Source organism: Spermophilus citellus (genome assembly GCF_964194105.1).
Source record: "Spermophilus citellus genome assembly, chromosome: 3".
NCBI lineage: Eukaryota > Metazoa > Chordata > Mammalia > Rodentia > Sciuridae > Spermophilus > Spermophilus citellus.
The window spans coordinates 78,435,680-78,455,422 of NC_138184.1; the positions used below are offsets into that span (position 1 = coordinate 78,435,680).

Here is a 19,743-nt window from a genome sequence, read left to right on the forward strand (position 1 = left end):
TGGAATGCGTTGGGCACGCCCTCCCCATCATGCTGGATTCTCATGAACTATTTTCAGTGACATCCCATGTGGAATCCTCCCACCTACCTGCAAGTGCCCCTTCACCCAGCTTCAAGACTTCAGGAAGTGTCCCAGCACCTGTAGACCTGGTTTCATGCAGCAGGGTGTCCTGCAAAGTAGCCGCTCTGGCTTCCTCATCTTGCCTCAGTCTCACCAGGCAGCTGTGAGCATGCGCACTCAGCCTGTCTCCAGGCCCCAGCCTGCCACAGCCTCCCTCCATTTGACCAGCCCCCAGCTGGGAGACTCCTTAACAAGCAACGAGTTTCCATACATTTCTTAGAGATTTTACTAAAAGTTAAATAAATGTACAGTCCCTCCCCCCCAGCTGGTTATGAGCCACAGAGGTGCTGGGTCTCCCCAGAACCCTTGCTCAATCCCAGGTAGAGGCTGCCCACTGAGGCCTGGGTTCTCCACCGCAGGTCCAGGAGACAAGGTTCTCACAGCTGCTTTGCCCTCCCAGTGACACTCAGGACCTCAGATTCCTCAGGGTGGCCGCCAACTGCCTAGGCCCCAGTCCTCAGCCAGCAGGGCTCCAAGCATCAGTGCGACCACACAGGTGGTCCCTTTGCTGATCTTGCCACTCTCTTCTCCCTCGGTCACCCCAGCTCTGCCGGGTACTCAGGCCTTGCTGCCTTTGGAGCTCAGTAACCTCCCATCCCCAACCAGGGAAGGGCCTGCAGGCGCCCCAAGGCCAGATGAGCTGCTGCCCTGGGACCTGGGCTTGACAACTGGTCACAGGAGCAAGGACGGCCCCAAAGTGGTCTTTCAGGTAGTGGCAAGATGCCAGGCCTGCTTCAGAAGGCTTGAGGATCAGGAGCAAATGTCCAGGAAAATGAGAAGTCCTGGGGCTGTGGAGAGGGGATGGCTGGGGTGGGGGCAGCAGGAGAACCCTGCTTTACCTCCCGGTTCACCTGAGCTGCCTAGGGCTTGGGCGCTGAGCCCCAGGCCTGGGAGAAAGCAACCCCTTGGGACATGCCTGGTGCAAGGGTACAAATGGGCACACGTCTCACTCCCTGGGAGGACCTGCAGCAGGGCCGAGTGGCCTGTGGAGGCAGAGGTGACGATGCAGCTGCGTTGACCTAAGGCAGACTCAGGGACTTGCAGAGCTCAGTGAGTCACAGCTCCCAAGCTTGTTCCATGAGAAGGTGGCTGCCCGAGCCCCTTGAGTCCCAGGGCTGTCCTCAGGCCCGCGTTGGGGGCACAGGAGCCCAAGGCTGCCCCTTTCTCTTCCAAGTAACAAGTTTCGACTTCAGCGGACAGGTGGTCCCTCCAGGGTCCTGCCAAGAACAAGCTCTGCTTCCCGCTCTCCACAGTCCCCTCTTAGGCAAGTGACAATCTCCTCGGGTTGAGGCTCCTCAGAACCGTACCTTTCCAATGCTAGCAGAGGGAGAGGTGGGGACTGGGGGGAGGCAGCAGCCCTGTGGCAGGCTCAGAAGTGCTCCGGGCGGTGGCGACTGCTGCCTTCGTCACCCCCCAGGCAGGCAGTGCAGGCTCCAGGGCCCAGCCCCTGGTAGGAAGTTGCCGCGGTCACTGGGAGGAGGAGGCCATCTGTGTGGAGATGAAGGTCTCAATGACGCCGTGGTTGGATGGTAGCAGGTGACCGTGGCCGTTGGTGGAGTCGGAGCTCTGATACAGCACCAGGCTGCTGGCGGACACTGCGGGGGGGCAAGGGAGGCTGCTGGCTGCCGGCCACACCCCGGGCCCACCCCACACCTCCCCCCAAGGCAGGAGAGGCAGGGCCTCCGAGGTTCCAGAAACCCAGTGCCAGGCCTCTACCTGGGGCCACCCAGAACGTGGCCTCCTCAGGACATGTTAGTGGGAACACTACAGAGATCAGGTGAGATGGCATGGGAGCTGCAGTCAGCTCAGCCAGCTGAACCAGGCTGATTTTGTTTCTAGGAAGGCCTTTCGCGATGTGGTTAAGGTCTAGTATCAGCTGGCTGCTAAGTGGAGGGGTTGCCCTGATCGTGTGGGTGGGCCTCAGCTAATCAGCCTCAGACCTGAAGAGCAAAAGCTGAAGTTTACCAAAGAAGAGGTTATTCTGCCTCAAGACCGCAGCATTAACTCCTGAGTGACCAGCCACAGAGGACACTTGCCAGCCCCACAGTTCCACAAACCCGTTCCCTAAAGTAATTCTCCCCATGTGTAGTGCGCTTCCTGTTGGGTGGGCCTGTGCCTTGGGGGAACCCTGACGGGTGGATGGGGGTGAGAGAATGGGCTTTGGGGTTGGACCTGGGTTCATGTCCTGGCTCTGCCACCCAGTAGATGAGACAGGTCCGTCACCTCGAGTGTCCACTTCCTCCTCTGTAAAATGAGGATAAGGCGCATGCCCCATGGGGTAGAGCAGGAGCTGGAGCGTGGAGTGCCCTTGAGAATGCCTAGCCCTCGGGGCCGGGGGACCTAGGGCCTCCGGGGAGGGCAGCTCCTAAACTCAGGGGTCCAGATGGCTGCCCAGGCCCCAGTGCCCAGCAGCCCGACTCCCAGGCGCCTGCTCCTAACCCCACAGGTTGCAGGCAGAGGCCACCAGGGTCACCAGGGTGTGGCCAGGAGAGGGTGGGGTCAGAGTGGCCAGAAGGCACACCCTGTACTGGGGAGACGGAACATGGACTCCCAGTTCCCCAGGAGAAACCAGAACGCCAGATTCCTCTGTGAAAACTCCAGATTTTTAAATGTTGCCCATTAATTTGAACAATATTAAAAGCTGAGCCAAGCTAAACACATCCGGGTCCCTTCTGGTCCACAGCCCAGTTCGCTCCTCATCCTCTCCAGAGCCATGTCTTGTCCTTAACTGAGTCAATCCCTAGTCCTATAAGTTCGGCCCCGTTTCCCTGTGGCCGGGCACACTCCTGGTGCACTCTGGATTTCCAGGCCGTGTTTGGGACACTAGCCCCCCACCTGCCTCTGTGCACACCCCACCCCATGCCCTGACTCAGGGACAGCAGGGCAGGGACGGGACAAGTGCCACTCACCTGTGGGGCTGGCACTGAGCCTGTGGGCAGGCTGCAGGTGCTGGATGCTGCCAGGGTCCTGGCTGGGGATGTGGATGGTGGAGGCTGGAGAGGCTGGCGTGCGAAGCCCAGGCTCACTGGAGGCGTCAGTGTCTGAGGCGAAGACCTGGGGGCCCAGAGGAGTCCCCTGAGCCCTGGTGCCTGGGGCAAGAGGCTCTGGGACAGGCCGCAGGACGGCCAGACAGGCCAGTGCCTTACCTGCTTGGTGGGCGTGAGGCTGGCGAGGGCACTGAGGTTGGTGGTGTCGGTGATGAGCATGGTCTGCGGAAGCAGGCCTGTGTGGGTGTACTGGGCCACCTCGGGCTTGTGGCTGTACAGAGCTGGTGGGGACAGAGGGAGCAAAAGAGGATACAGACATGGCACCCCGGAGCTCCCCTGGGAGGCCTCAAAACAGGCTCTGGGGGAAGGGGTCAGGAGGCCTTCTGAATGCCCAGCCCCTGGCAGGAGGGGGGCCCTCTTCTTTACCCAGACCTGTTCAGCTGGAATTGATGGGGAGGAACCTGGGGAAGGCCAGCGACCAATTCCAGTTCCTCATACCACCTGGAGACCACAGGCACGAAAGGGAAGGGACGACGCAGGTGCAGTTGTACTAAGCACAAGCACCATGGTACTAAGCACAGGTGTTGTTGCATAAGTGCAGGCCTCAGAAGAGAAGGCAGGTGGCCCCATCCAGGTGAGCAGGGCAGAGGACAGTAATGCCTCCATCTGCAGGACACCTCTCCAACACCCAGCGTGTCCCCTCAGCACCCCCAAGACGCACACAGACACTTCTCAGGGACTCAGATGAAGCCTGACATCACAGGCACACAAAGATGTACACTTTGAACTCTGTGTGCACGCACACACGCACACACACAGGGATCTACGGCCCTTATCCCAATCCCTCATTCCAAAGAGGTCTGCAGCCCAGAGGTTCCCATGGTGTGGCCCCAGAGCTCATTTGATGGCAACCCCCACACACAAAACCCAGCTACAAGTTACGTGAATCTCCAACCTGCTTCATGGGACTGCTGCAGAGACCCCCTTGATGACGGGATGGGAACAGTGTGTGACACGTGGCATTTCCACCTAGCTACCCTTCTAAAGTCACAACCAGCAAACTCCAGGCTTCCAGAGAAAGGGCTGTGGCCTGGGCCCCCCGCCCCCCCCCCCCAGGGACGCACAGCCTCTAAACACATAGAGCACACTGAAATGCAGCCTCTAGCCGCACATGTGCACTCGCCCATGAGTGTTCATGCGTGGAGACATAAGGTGACCCGCAGCTGCCCTGTCCCCGAAGCGTTCGCGCTCACACCAGACATGGCACGTGCCACGCTGCTGCTCCCCTTGCCCCCCAGCACAGCCAACCTGCCCCAGCCCAGGGCAAGGGCTCTCACCGTGAGGACCCTGCAGTTGGGCCATGGTGGCCATGAAGGGACTCTGGGCCACGTGGCTCTGCACGGGTGACATGAGAGGCTGCTGGTAGGAAGGGTGCAGCGGCTGCGAGAACTGGACCGGCTGCAGGGTGGTCAGGCTGCTGCCCATGCTGTTGATGACTGGCACGCTCTGTGCCTGAGTGGAGGCCAGGCCTGGGGCAAGAGGGTGGAGTCAGCTGAGCCACCACCCCAAAGTCCCCTGACTCTGCCCAGATCCCCGGAGGCACCATCCCCCTTCCCAGAGCCCCGGATGAAAAGAGGGGAGGGTGGGGCAGTCAGGAAGCAGCTTGCACTGGACTACCAGGAACTTACATGACCCTGGTGAGTCCCCCTCTCTGAGCCTTTAGCTCCCGTGAGCTGATGGAGAGGAGGGCGATGACCCTTTCCCTGGTTGTCAGACTGGGTGCCCTGGAACCCCGGTGTTCCCCAGCAGAGCAGCGCTCCTGGGCTCAGCTCCTGCTACCCCCTCCCAGCAGCCCCTCTCTGTCTTGTTGTGTATTTGCATACTAATTTCTGCAAATGAAGGCTTTCTGGGCTTTAAAAAAAATAGGAAGTATCCATGCCCCCCTCACCCTGCGCTATTTCCCCATCTTTTTATCTGAGGTACTATATGATTTCGTGTTGTGCTCATTGCCTTCCACACTGGGCTCTCTGAGATTTGGGTTGATTTGGTTCCTTTGTGCACTCAGAAAATGCATGTTGCACTGGGCACTGTGGCGCACACCTGTCATTTCAGTAGCTTGGGAGGCTGAGGCAGGAGGATCGTGAGTTCAAGGCCAGCCTCAGCAACTTAGCACAGCCCTAAGCACCTCAGCAAGACCCTGTCTCTAAATAAAATATAAAAAGGGCTGGGGATGTGGCTCCGTGGTTCAGCGGCCCTGGGTTCAATCCCCAAAAACAAAAAGACAAGAAAAGACAGTGTGTGTTGTAGGTGGGAACAAATGAATGAATGACCCCTTAGATTCCGCAGGGGACTTATAGCAGCCGCCCAGGTGCCCGCCCAGGTGCCCGCCCTCCCGCCAGCTTACCAATAACCAGGGTGGAGGCGCCTGTGTTGGTGAACGTGGAGCCCAGGGAGGCAGGCTCCCCAGGCCCAATGGTCATGACCCCAGGGAGCGAGGCCATGATGAGGTTCTGGGGCTGCTGGTTGAGGCCCGGCGACGTCTGCTCCAAGCTGTGCAGCGCTGTCAGCGTGCTGACAGGGGGCAGGGGGCCCCCAGTGGCTGAGACCTGCCAAGGGGAGTCAAGCCGAGTCAGGGTGGGGCCCAAACGGCCTCCCAGAGGACCACCCAGGTCTCCCAGCCAAAGGAAAGTGGGGTTGGAAAGGTTTCCGCCACAGGTCAGGACACTCACCAGCTTGGCTTCAGTGCTCAGCAGGCTGTGGCTGGGCTCCAGGCCTGTGGGGGACACTTGGTGCAAAGGGGTGGACACTGTCACTAGGGGACCACCGCTGCTTGAGGGCACCTCAGCTGCCTCACTGGTTGCAGGCTGTCCATAGCGCACGCCTGGAGTGGGGACAGTGTCCAGCCTCAGCACCCTCCCTGTCCCCTCCTGCCTCACAGACCTCGTCACTCCATGGCTTGGCTCAGGTCAGCTGACCCATCTTTCCTCCCGCAGCAGCAAACTGCTGAGCATCACCTGGGGCCAGGCCCCAGCCTGTGCTTGCAGCTTCATGTCGCCCGCTGCCTAGTTCTATCCCTGGCATGCAGTAGGTGCTCAATAAAAGAGAATGGACCTGAGCTGAATTGGAGCTAGTGGCGGTAAACTGAAGGGAACTGAATGGAATGAACTGGAACTGGCTGAATTAAATTGTATCTAGTTGAGCTGAACGAAAATGAGCTGAGCTTGATTAAGTGAATGAAGCCAAACTGAATTGGATTACGTTGAATTAAGCAAATTTTTTTTTAAGAGAGAGAGAATTTTAATATTTATTTTTTCGTTTTCGGCGGACACAACATCTTTGGTGGTATGTGGTGCTGAGGATCGAACCCGGGCCGCACGCATGGCAGGCGAGCGCACTACCACTTGAGCCACATCTCCAGCCCTGAATTAAGCAAATTTAAAATTAAAGCGAATCGCCTTGACCTTCACCTAGTTAAACTGAGTGGATTGAGTGGGAAATGGTTGAGCGAGGCCAACCTTAAGTGAGCTAAACTGTCCTGAACACAATTGAAGGGAACCAAATTGGATTCAGTGGAACTAACAGGGTTTGCGTCAATGGATCTGAGGTGACCGTGGTCCACTGAGGTGACCCCAGTCAGGTTCAGTGGAATTGAAGAGTGAGGTGGAGTGGTCAGCTCTGATGGAGCGGGACAATGACTGGATGCGGGTGGAGAGGACAGGGGAGGGTGGGATGGGCTGGACAAGTCCATGGAGTACGTGTTGGGGAGGGAGCAGGATGGGCTTATAAAGTGGAACCAACAAGTGCTCAGAGGTTTGGGTGTCTACTGCCACTGGGGCAGCCCACCCACTTGCCCCTTTACCCGCTGTCCCAATCTACCCCCCAGATAGCACTCACCGTGGACCTTACTGGGGGAGAGGGCGGGTGGGGGCAGGCCAGGGGAGCTGTGGGCAGGCAGCGCGGGTCCTGGGCCCGGCCCTGATGGGGGCCCGCTGTACGTGTCCATGGCCAGCTTGTGCCGAAAGGCTTCTTCTTTGCGCCGGTTGGCAAACCAATTGTAGACACGCACCTCCGTGACAAGGTTGGAACCCAGCCCCTGTGCCTGCGACGGTGACACTCCCCTCTGGATGCACTCCGCCCTGCAGAAATGGCCACCCATGAGCCTCCAGGCTGGGCACAGAGGAGCCCTCTCCTGGGGAAGGTCCTGAGAAGTTTGAGCTCTACCTGAGTATTGGGGGCTGGCAGATCTGGATTCTAATACCAGTTCTGCTGAGTGACTTTGGGCAAGTGACTTAGCCTCTCTGACCTCAGTTATCATATGAGCAAAACAGCCATGGGGTTGTGGAGAGGTTGGAATGAGGTTAATATTCACCCAAAGGGTTGCTTGGTGGGTGGAGGACACTAGGAATAGAATGAGGTTCAAGACACTGAGCAGCTGTTGAGTCCTCACAACTCTTTGGGCCAAGCCACATTCATTGACAGCAGGAGCTCTCAAGAACTGGGGAGCCCTCCTCAGGTCCAGAGTTACCTTCCTGGCCTTGCCCAGCCCGGCCCCAGGCAGCCCCACCCCCACCGCCACTCCACCTGTTGCACTCCTCCACCAAGGTCTCTCGCTCCTCCTTGCTGGGGTTTTTCTGCCTCTCATAGGCCTGGAACAGGATCTGCTGGGATGCTGGGCCCCACTTGAAACGGTTCCTCCGCCCCTTCTTGGTTGGCAGCTCGTCACCTGTGGGCTCCTCAATCAGCCCACCCTGCCCTGCATGGGTGAACTCTGCAGGCCCAGAAAGACATGAGCAGGGCATCAGCTCACCTGACCATCCCCCCGATTCTCTCATTGTCAGGAGGCTGAACCAGAGGAGCTTATATCCAGAACTCAGCTTGTCCCATCTAATCAGCTAATCCAATAATAACAAGCATAGCACACACCCCCTTTCTTAACCCGAGTCCCAGGCAGACATCACTAATCAACCCCTGCACACTTTTCGACTGAGCCAAGATGTCATCTCCCAATCCTCAGTACAAGGCTCTGGGTAAGCGTTAGCATTGTTCAGATTTGGCACATTTACTATCCCCATTTTATAGGCGAGGGAAGTGAGGTTTAGGGAGGTTATCTAATTTTCCAAGGCCACACAAGAAAGCAGAAACTTGCACCTTGTCCCCTGAGCAGATTCAGAGCTCATGTCACCTCTCCAGACCTGGAAATTAAGCTTACAATGCAATGTTGGCCAGGAAAAATTAAATGATCAGGATAAATATAGGAGAATCTCTCCATGACCTTGACTTAAACAAAGACTTCATAAACAGGACACAAAAACTAACTATAAGCTTAAAAACTAAGAACTTTTGCTGATCAAATGACATCCAATTTAGAGTATAAGGCAAACCACAGAGCAGGAGATTATATTTACAGTACTTAATTTTTTTAAAGGCCTTATAATCAGAGTGTATTTTAAGAAACTCTTATAAAACCATCAGTAGAAAAAACAGATAATCCGAGAGAAAAAAAAAAAGCAACCTCTTGAGCAGGTGTTTTGTTTTGTTTTGTTTGTACCAGAGATTGAACTCAGAGGTGCTTAACCAGTGAGCCACATCCCTGCCCTTTTTAAAAAATATTTTTTTTAGGGCTGGGGATGTGGCGGTAACGTGCTCTCCTGGCATGCACGGGCCACTGGGTTCAATCCTCAGCACCACATAAAAAAAAAAAAAAAAAAAAAAAAAAGATGTTGTGTCTGCCAAAAACTGAAAAATAAATATTAAAAAATTCTCTCTCTCTCTTAAAAAAATATTTTTTTAGTTGTAAATAGACACAATACCTTTATTTATCTTTATGTGGTGCTGATAATTGAACCCAGTGCCTCACATGTGCTAGGCAAGTGCTCTACCACTGAGCCACAACCCAGCCCTTTTTACTTTTTATTTAGAGATAGGGTCTCACTGAGTTGCTTAGGGCCTCACTAAGTTGCTGAATCTGGTCTTGAACTTGGGATCCTCCTGCCTCAGCCTCCTGAGTTGCTGGGATGACAGGAGTGCAGCTGGCTACATTAGGATCTATCAAAGATTCCAAAGTACCTACTCTGGCCCAGCATTCCACTCTAGGAATTCTTCCTACAGACCGACTCGCACGTGAGCATGAACGTGTATAAATAGGAGGTTCTTTGCAGCAGGTGATTGCAATAGCAGATTGGAAAAACCCTATAAGCCCTTATAGGTACCTTCAAATAATAGCCAGTAGCCCTTAAAAAGAATGAGGTCAGGCGGGGCCCAGTGGCACACACCTGTAATCCCAGTGGCTTAAGGGACTGAGGCAAGGCAGGAGGGCTTCCAGTTCAAAGCCAGCCTCAGCCACTTAGCAAGACCCTGTCTCTAAATAAAAAATATAGAAAGGCTAGGATGTGGCTCAGGAGTTAAGCACCCTGGGATTCAATCCCTGGTACCAAAAAAAAAAAAAAAAAAAGAGAGAGAGAGAGAAAGAGAGAGAGCGAATGAGAGTGCGGGTGTGCAAAATCAATCTCTCAAGGCTGATATAAGAAGATATATAGGATTAATTTTATTGGCCTGGGTTGTAGCTCAGTGGTAGAGTGCTTGCCTCGAATGCATGAAGCCCTGGGTTTGATCCTCAGCTCATAAATAAAGATATTGTGTCCATCTACAACTATAAAAAATATTTTTTAAAAAGAAGATGTACAGGCTTAATTTTATTGCTGAGAGAAAAAAGCCAGGTGCCAAAACTGTGTGTAATATGTCCCCATTGACTGGAAAGAAACATCTAAAGCTAGCATATGCAGAAAATATCTCTGAAAGGGTACACAGGACCCTGGGAATGCCAGTGGCTGCTTTAGGGGAAGGACACCTAATTTTCATCATTTTTTAAAACCAAATACATATTGCCTTTTTTAAGACCTGGAAAATGAATAAAAGAAAGGTCAAAATTTTACATATAAATGGAAGCTCAAGAGCCTGCAAGTGCACTGGGAACTTGGGGGGAGGGAAGCCTTAATAAGGAGACTCACCATTCCCAGAGTAACTGTGTACCCGGGTCTTCCCAGTTTATCAGTGGAGTGTACCCCCTTGCCTCTGAGCCTTGGCTGGTGCCATTCCTCTGCTTGAAACACCCTTCCCTGCATCTCCAAAGGTTAAAATTCAACTCACACTGAGGACCTTATCTAAAGGTCATGCTTTCAGTGTGAACCTTCCTGATACCTCTGCCACCCTGAGGTAGAATAGATTAATCTCCCCCCTCCACAGTCAACTCACTACTCTGAAATACTCACTACTCTACCCTGGGCCGGGCACAAAGTAAATGCTCAATAAATACTAGATCTCATGGTTGTTTTTGTTGCCACGTTATAATGTCTCACTGTAACCTAACAGTCTCCACCCCCTTCCCACTAAACAGTGAGTTCGTGGAAGGCAGGAGGGGTCCAGTCCATCCATCTTTGGATGCCCTGGACCAACCCAGCACCCTCCCCCAGAGTGCCTTAATAAATGTGGGTTGAGTCCCGCCGGCCTCCTGTCTCCCTGACTGTGTAATGGGGCAGGGAAGCTTCCAGCCCCGCCCTAGGTGGGGTCAAGGCCCAGGCCGAGCCTGGGGACTTGCTGGGGTGGTTACTTACGCTGCGCCACCTCTCGCTGCTTGCGGACGTACCAGGTGTACAGGGCCGCGCGCTTCTGCGTCTTCATGGGGGTGCCCTTGTTGAGGTGCTGGGACAGGTGGGACTGGTTGAGGCCCGTGGTGTCCACCACCTCCCGCTGCGGGATATTGTGCTGCTGCAGGTAGGACTTGACCATCTTCGCCACGCGCCATGGGTCCTCCCTGGGAGAGAGCGAGGACGGGGTCAGCTCTCTGGGCTGCCAGGTGACCCCTGCCAACCAGCGGGTGAGGTGGGGCCCGGGCACCCGAGACCTCCTCTGCCCCCGGGTGGGGATTGTGGAGGAAGGTGGATACGGAGCCCAGGGGCTGCACCCGGCAGGAATGGGGAGGTGCGGTCACCCTAGGACACAGGCCTGAGGACACACAGACAGATGGACACAGATGTAGGCCTGAACAGACTCCCAGGGATTCCTCCCCTCATCCTCATCCTCTCTGAGAATTTTTTTTTTTTTTTTTTTTTGTGCTCAGGATTGAACCCAGGGGTGCTTAACCCCTGAACCACACCCCCAGCCCTTTTTTATATTTTATTTAGAGACAGGATCTCACTGAGTTGCTTAGGGCCTTGCTAAGTCACTGAGGCTGGCTTTGAAATCCCGATCCTCCTGCCTCAGCCTCCCAAGCTGCTGGGATGGCAAGCGTGCACCTCGCCTGGCCCTGGGAATGTTAAATGTGTGTTATCCACCTGGAGAAACTGTAAGCACCTCGAGGGCAGGAACTGTCCTCTAAGCACCAAAATGGGCCTGACTTAGAATATGCCATTGATGTGGGAACATGGGAACAAGTGGTTGGATGGAAGGATGGGTGGGTGCATGGGTAGATAGATGGATGGACAGACAGGGGGAAGGAAGGGCAGGCAGAAGGGCTGATGGAATGATTCGTGGGCAGATGGACAGAGGATGGATGGGTATGGAGGATACCCACTGGGGACAAAAAGCAGAAATGCGGATCCTTCTGGCTTACAGCCAGGATCACTGAGATTCAGAGAGCCAGAATTACTTTTGTCTCTTGCCCAAGGCCACAAGGCTGGCCTAGAGGGTCCCATCCTAACTAAAGGGATTCAGTTCTAAGTCAGCCCATCAGGCAAAATCACAGGGTCAAAATGCCTGAAATCTGCCCTCAGCCCTTGGCAGCAGCCTAGCCAGTCTCTCCACGGCACCAGCAGAGGCCCAGGTGAACCCAGGCTGCAGGTTGCATTCAGAACCCTCATTACAACAAAATTGTTTTTTTCATCCAGACTCAGTAGTGTACACTGAATCCCAGTGACTTAGGAGGCTGAGGCAGGAGGATCACAAGTTTGAGTCCAGCCTCGGAAACTTAGCAAGACCCTTTCTCAGAAAGGAGGGGAGGGGGCTGGAGATGTCACTCAGTGGTAGAGCCCTCCTGCATTCAATCCCCAGTACTACCAATAACAACAACACCTGTGTTTTTCTGGGCACAGTAAAGCAGCCTGTCATTCTAGCAGGAGGATCACAAGTTCGAGTCCAGCCTGAGCAACATCACAAGACCCTACCTCAAAACAAAAAATAAAAAGGGCTTGGGATGTAGCTCAGGAGTAGATTGCTTGCCTAGCATGTGCGAGGCTCCAGGTTGGATTCCCAGCACCAAAACCAAAATAAAACTGAGTTCTGGAATCCCACTCTGAGGACCAAAGCTCTCCAGGAGAGTGACTCAAGGGACCTGAGGTCACCTGTGATCCATGTCTCTATCCTCTGCTCACTGTGAGTCTCCCTGTGAGGAAAGAAGGGATCACACTCCCATACCTATCAATTCTCTCTTCTCTTGCTCTGCCCCAAGCCCCCACCCCTCGCTTGCAGTACAAACTGAAATGCGGATCAGGACGTCGGCGCTGGAACAGGCGGAACCGAGATTCGAACCCACAACTGCGTGATTCCAAAGCCCCCCCCCCCCCCGTTCTCCCCTCCTGGCTTGACTCAGCGATCTGCTTCTAGAATCTGAGGCTTCCACTGTTTGCACACATAACACATGGCGCTCATAGAAGGCAACTCTTGCTGCATTGCTTGCCCCAGCAGAAGACCCCAAGCAAGCAACCAATCCAGCAAAAGGAGGCTGCGTCCTGACTGCGCCCTGGGAGCCCCCTGCAGAAGCCCTGTGCGCAGCCGCCCGGCGCAGTTAGGGACATCCGCTCTGCTTTATTTGTGTAAAATTTTTTTTTTCCCATTTGTGTAAAATGTAGAGGGCGGTAAAACAGGCTTTCTCCATGTTCGACTGTGCACATGTGAAATACCAGAAAGGTGTGCCAGGACCTGGGGATGCAGGTGACCCTCAGGGGGCGGGGCTGGGGACAGGGTGAGAGGGACGGTTTTCTCTGTAGCTCTTCTGTACTTTTAAAATCACTTAATACATTGCAATTTTGAATCATATTCTATAATTCATACAGTCCCTCAGTAAGGGGGATCACTGCCAGGTCCCCCTTGGACATCAAAATCCATGGATGCTCAAGTCCCTTGTATAAAATGCCATGGTATTTGCAGAGAACCTGCCACACTCACCTGCATACTCTGAGCCATCTCCAGATTCCTTATAATACCTAATACAACGTCAGTGCCGTAGAACTAATTATTTCACTGTGTTGTTTAGGGAATCCAGACAAGAAAATTCTCTGTGTTCCAAACGGACACATTTTTTTCTGAGTATTTTCAATCCACAGTTGGTTGAATCTGCAGACTTAGCAGCCAAGGATTCAGAACCTGCAGATACAGGGCTCCACTGTACAGACGATTTTAAATGAAACTGCAAATTGAAATCAACCCCCTAGATTCGGAAGCAGCGGTTGCCTGGCTCCCTCAGGAGGCAGTGCCCTCCACAGGGATCAGGGACCCCAGCCTTTGTCACTTGGACCCTCTAACTTCCTCCTCCTTATCAGCAGTTCTCTGATGGCAGGGCAGGGAGGAAAGGAAGGTGGGGACAGGTAAGTCTAAATTGGTCAGCGTAGTACTGCAAAGCCCCACTTGCGTAAAAAATGACAATGATGAGAATTAATGACCCTTGATTATTTGCCATGAGCCCAGCACTGTCCTGCGGGTGACCATTTAATCTCACAATAACCCAGGAAAGCAGGCTCGACTGGGATGCCCACTCCCCTGGTGAGGAACCGGGGCTCAGGAAGGTGAGACTGCTGTCAAGGTGACCTAACTGCGGTACAAGAATATCTTGTGTTGTTGGGGCCCGCCCGCCCCTCCCTGGCTTCTCGCTCTGTGATCAGGGGCTCCTGGGAGCCTCTGCCACCTCCCCCTTCCCTGGGTGCCACTCAGAGCTAGGAGGGAAGGGCAGTACAAAGTCCAGCCTTGTGCTGCAGGCAAACACGTTTATCTGATGGCCTCCCGCCCCTGCCCCTGGTGGCAGCCACCGCCCCCTGCTCCCTGCTCCTCCCTCCCCTTTCTCTCCTCCCTGGAGAATGGGGTCAGTCCTCTCCCCAGGGCCTCTCCTGGGCTCAGATTGAAAATCTATGCAGCTGTCCCTCTGACCCATGCCTCTCTCTGCCTCTCTCTCTCTCTCTCTCTCTGCCTCTCTCTCTCTCTCTCTCTCTCTCTCTCTCTCTCTCTCTCTCTCTCTCTTTCTCTCTCTCTCTCTCTCCTGCACACCAGATCAAATAAAATAAAGTCCAGCCACTTTCCACAAACACAGGACAGTTACCTGGATGGGGAAAATGACAAGCAGAAGCGTTAAACTCAGTTAATAGGATCTTTCTTTCTTTCTTTCTTTCTTTCTTTCTTTCTTTCTTTCTTTTTTTGTACCAGGGATTGAACCCAGGGTCACTTTACCACTGAGCCCCATCCCCAGCCCTTTTTATATTTTATTTAGAGACAAAGTCCCACTGAGTTGCTTAGGGCCTCACTAAATTGCTGAGGCTCTCAGAATTTGAGATCCTCCTGCCTCAGCCTCCCGAGACACTGGGATTACAGGCATGTGCCACCACACCTGGCAGAACTTTCCATTTTTAAACAATTCCTGGGACTGGGGTTGTGGCTTAGCAGTGGAGCACTTGCCTAGCACGTGTGAGGCACTGGGTTCAATCCTCAGTACCACATTAAAAAAATCAACAAAATAGAGGTATAATGATAAAGAACAACACCTAGTAAAGTTAGACAACAAATGCACATCCAAAAAAAAAAGTGAATTTAAAATGCCAATCAGGCCAGGCCTCGTGATGCGCACCTAAAATCCCAGCAACTCGATCGGCTGAGGCAGGAGGATCTGCAAGTTTGAGGCCAGCCTCAGCAATCTAGCAAAATGATGTCTCAAAATTAAAAGAAAAAAATTTAAAAGGCTGTGACTGTAACTACTCATAGATAAAACCCTGGGTTCACACCTCAGTACCAAAGGATAAAAATAAAACAGTCAGTCTGCAAACAGAAGCTAAGAGGGCCTCCCTTTCCCTTTTCTGGGGAAAGTCGCCCATGCTCCTTTTTTTCTAGAACCTACTGAGTTGGTCTCTGTCTCTGGTGGCTCCCTCTCTTCCACTCACACACCCCCTTGTTCTCCAAGGACCTGACCCTTCCCAGGACAGCTTCCCCAGCTCAGAACTAAGAGACGGAGGCCCCGGGTGCCTCCTGCTTTGACCCCAGTGGGTTTGAGAGTCGCACCAAGCGGGTTCAGGTCCCGCAGCTGTGTGAGCTCGCCTGCCCTCACTGCTCCAAAACACGGGTGATCCGTGCCCCCCACACCTGTCAGGAGCGTTCAGGGAGGGTTTGGGGCAAGGCCTGGCCCTCAGGAGGGGCTCAGGAAGGGTAGGATACTGCGATGCTGGTCCTCGCCCTCACATCCCCGTCCACCATGTGGTCCTTCAGACCCGGCCTCCCCGCAGAGCCCAGGAAGCCCAAGGATCTGCCTACCTCCTCCTGCTCTCGCCTTCTGCCCACCCTGGGGTCAACCGGACAGCCAAGACTTTGGGCCTTTTGTCCTCTGGTCCCCAAGGTCATGGAATGGGGGATACTGGCCTGAAGGGCTGCTCCCCTAGAAGAGGAGCTGAATTCCCCCATCTCTGGTCTTAGATCTGAGTCCGAATCCCGACTCTTCTGCCCAGGATCGGAATGCCTTGGGAAGGAGCCCGGCCTTAGTTTTCCCGTCTGTGAACCCTGGCTAGAAATGTCTCATCTCTCAGAGATCCTCAGGAGAGAGAAACGAGTCCTGTGCATTTGGAAGCCTGGGGGGCCTCAGTTTAATGGGCACAGGGCTCCGCACTAGTGGGCATAGGATGCCGCAGGCCCAGTCCTGGCCTCAGTACTTGGAAGTGTTACCTGGGGTGAGTCCTTTGCCTCTCTGAACCTTAATTGGCTCGTCTGTAAAATGGGGTCACCTGAAACAGGAGGATCAGCTACCCGTCACTGCGAGTCCTCCATGTACAGTTCTGCGGGCACCATACCATTCAATCCTGGGTGTGAGAGTGATTTTCATCTCCACTTTGCAGAGGAAACTGAGGCTTAGAAAACTGAAACCAGCTGCTGAGCTGGAACAGAATGGGGATGAGGGCCAGGCAGGCTGGCCCAGTCAGGTCCTTTGTCCCACCTCATCCACTGTCTTCCTAGCTCTCAGTGCCTGGGTGCTGCTTGACGGGGAAGAGCACAGAGCTCCAGCTTTGGGGTTTGAGCTGTTCAGGACCAGAGGGGGCCTGCAAGGATGCGCAGGATGGAACCCTGGACCTCCCTTAGCTAGGTGCTCTCAGGGCCTCGGAGACTTGTCCCTCATTCCCACATGTCTCAGGTCAGCCCCAGGGCTGCTGCTGGGGGGGGTGAGTGGTGGTGAAGGAGACCTCGCAGGCCTTGGGATTGAAGAATTCCCTATTTTCATGGCAGGTGATAGAAAACAAATATGATCATAATAACTAAATGAAAAGGGAAGGTGAAAGCGGTGAAGGAGAGAGATGGGGGTGAGGCTCACCTATGAAGGGGGCAACCAGGGAGCTGAAAGCCGGGAAGATCAGGAAAAGAGGTCCTGAGCAGCAGGGACAGCATGTGCAAAGGCCCAGAGGCTGAATCAACTTGTGTGTTGAGGGGCGGCAAAGTCAGCATAAGGGGAGCAAGATGAGAAAGAGTGAGGCCAGGGAAGGTGGTCAGCTGACAGCGGGGTGGAAACAGGGAATTCACGTTACTTTTATTTTGTACATAAGGAAACTGAGGTAGAAGAAGGGGAGGGACTTCCCAAAGGTCACACAGTGGACTAAGGGTGGAGACCTGAGGGAAGAACTCAGGTTCCTGCTGTGGCCTCAAACATGGGACCCTCCCTGCCTCTTCCCAGATACCCCCTGCTCCACACAAAGATCTCCAGCTGCAGGTCCTGCCTCTGTGGTCTCCCCAGCCTCAGCCTCTCCACTGCCCAGGCCTCCATCAGGGGTCCCCCACCTCTCTCCCTGGGGTCCTCTCCCCTGCCCTGAGGCTGAAGGCCCCCCTTTTATCCCTGGGGCGTTTCAGATCCCTTTTGTTACCTGAACAATAAGTAACCCGGGTAGTTAGTTATAAACTCTGCAGGAACGAGGAGCTGGTTGATAATTTATAGCAACATCTCAAATTTAAATGGAAAGTAAATAGCATGCTGTTAGCATTAAAGAAAACCCAATCGGGGCAGGAGGGAGGCACTCCGGCCTCCTCCCAGCTTGGGGTGCCTTGCTCTCTCCCCTGCCCCTTCTCCCAGCTGGGCCTGAACCCCTCTCCCCTCCTGGCTCCCCTGCCCTCTCTCTCAGCCTCCCCGACAGCCTCTCCTTTCCTCCCTGCTATCTCTCTTTCCCCCAGCTTCCAGATCTCTGCTGGTCCCCAAGGACACTTTGACCTCTGCTCCCCCCAAATGCTGTGGAACAAGCCTCCCCCGCCCCACCATCCCACCACAGGGGCTGCTGATCCAGAGGCCCCCCAGAGCCAGGTAAGAAAGACCCTTGGTGCCCCTTGCCCCAGCCCTCACCCCAAAGCCCCCCAGTTCCACCTGGGACCCTGAGCAGGTCAGGCCCAGCCCCACCCTGTCCGGGTGGCCCTCGCCCTGGGTCTGGCCTTGCCTGGCTCTTTGCCCCTCCCCTGCAGAGCCGCAGCCTTTGCCCTCCTCTTCCTGCCAAGTCGGGGGCCTGGCTGCTCCCCTGCCCCCTGCCGAGGGCCCCACGAGGCTCCCTGAGCCTCTGAGAAGGTCCCTCCACCAGCCTCCCCCACCCAAGGAGGGATCAGCACCTTGGACAGAAAAGATGGTCCCCCACAGAGCACTTTGGAGCACTCCCTCAAATCCTCAGCCACCCCCAGCTGGGCCCTGGCTCCTGCCAGAGCGCCTTCCCACTCCGTGCCTCAGTTTCCTCTTCTGTGAGGCAGAGTCCTCAACAGCTTCCTCCCCGGGCTCAGCTCCACATTATGGAAATCACACAGAGACCCTCGGCAGGCAGACGGGCTACAGGAACAGTGGCTGGGGGGGGGGGGCGGCTAGGGAGCTTGGGGGACTGGTGGTCCCGTAGCCCCAGGTTGCTCTCCCCCAACCCGGTGCCCCCCATTCTCCCATTCTCCACCCCACGGCGGGGTTGGGGGTGGCTCCTGCCTCTGCGGGCCACGATCCTACAAGTTAATGATCACAGCCCTTATCAGAGCCTTTTGCTGTTTATAAATTTATAAAACAAAAGAGAAATAATAAAGCTCGTGGGTAATTAGTAACTAGGGCAGCTCGGCTGGGGAGAGGGGAGGCATCGCCAGGGACCCACCCAGTTCTCCAGGAGTGGGGAGAAGGCCAGGGATGGGGGTGCAGGACAGTACTGGGGGGCTTCGACATGCAGCCTGCTGGGGACCCGTGGCGCTGCAGGAAAGGTAAGAGTTCCCACCCCGAAGTCCCCTCGCCTCGGCTAAGAAAGACCTGGGCTTTCCCAGTGGGGGGCCAGGGAAGCTCCCCCAAACCCCAGTCTCAGCCCTGCCTCCCAGAGGTGCTTTCTGCCCCCGGGGCCTACCATCTGAGCACTTCGTGGGGGGTACAAAGGGCCACATGGCTAAGGATTCCCACCCCCTCTGTTCTCCAGGACTCTGGGGTCCCTGTCCCAGAGCTTCCCCAGGGCTTGTCCCCGCTTCCCGAGGACACAGCTGAAGACCGTGGCTCTTGGTGTCTGGAGGCTCCAACCTCTGAACAGGGACCCCCCGAGCACTGGCCTGGGCCCTGTCCCCCTCCCCGACGGCTAAGCTGAAGGCCACGGCTCAGGAGGACTCTGGACTTGGCAGAGGGGTGGTCAGAGCCGACGGTGGCCCTGGGGGCTCCCTCCTGGCAGCTGGGGACGGGGAGGGGTCCTTACTGCAGAAGGGTCTCCACCACAGCCTTCTGGTGGGCCGCCTCCTCGGGGCTGAGGTTCTCCAGCTCTTTGAGGATGGGCGGCGTGAAGTCGTCCCCGTCGTCGTCCGTGTCGTCCTCGGAGCCCCGCGTCTCCCCCAGCCCGTTGGGCAGCTCAGCCAGCTCCCCTCGACCAGCGCTGCAGGCATCCCCCTTGTCCAGGGGACCCTCTCCCGGCAGCAGGTAGGGCCCCGGCTCCCCCAGGGCCTGGATCAGCGCCTCCTTGCTCAGGCCCGACTCGAGCAGCGCGGCCAGGAGCTCGGTCTGCAGCTGGCTCAGCTTGGCCACCATGGCTCCGCAGAGGGCCACGCGGCCGGGCCACCAGCTGCCACCTCCCCCCGCCCGAGGGCCTCCACTGGCCGGCTGGCAGCCACCAGCCAGGCTCCTGCACCGCTGCCCCCCCAAACCCACGAGCCAAGCCCAGTGGGCACCCCCAGCCCCCAACCCTGGCCCCAGCGGCCGGTGAATCAGGCCCCTGGCTGCTGTTTACATTGGAGCTGGGGAAATTCTCCAAGGTTCATATTTATCCGTGTGCTTAGCGCGGGGACTGAACTTTGGACTTCAGCCCTGCAGAGTGCAGGCCTCACGGCCGCAGAGGGCCCGAGCGTGGCCTTCAGTGGGAGTGGGCAGGGGAGGGTGGGGAGGCGGAGGGGGGACCATGGCAGCTGGACAGAAGGTGCTAGGAGCCAGGGG

At 55.4% G+C, this 19,743-nt stretch overlaps 1 protein-coding gene across 3 annotated transcripts; it reads right to left on the reverse strand.

Moving 5' to 3' along the window:
• Positions 1-510: 510 nt before the first annotated feature.
• Positions 511-19,341, reverse strand: HNF1A (HNF1 homeobox A; the record flags this gene model as incomplete). Of its 3 annotated transcripts, none has more annotated exons than XM_081288215.1 (10): positions 511-1,715; positions 3,030-3,174; positions 3,267-3,388; positions 4,445-4,636; positions 5,512-5,713; positions 5,837-5,988; positions 7,002-7,243; positions 7,689-7,875; positions 10,718-10,917; positions 19,016-19,341. In XM_081288215.1, the coding sequence occupies 10 exons, from the start codon at positions 19,339-19,341 to the stop codon at positions 1,588-1,590; spliced, it is 1,896 nt and encodes a 631-aa protein (XP_081144341.1). In that variant the 3' UTR covers positions 511-1,587. The 3 variants fall into 3 exon arrangements, with proteins under 3 accessions (XP_081144341.1, XP_081144340.1, XP_081144342.1); XM_081288214.1 differs by having other exon boundaries at positions 3,030-3,195; XM_081288216.1 differs by lacking the exon at positions 4,445-4,636.
• Positions 19,342-19,743: the final 402 nt, after the last annotated feature.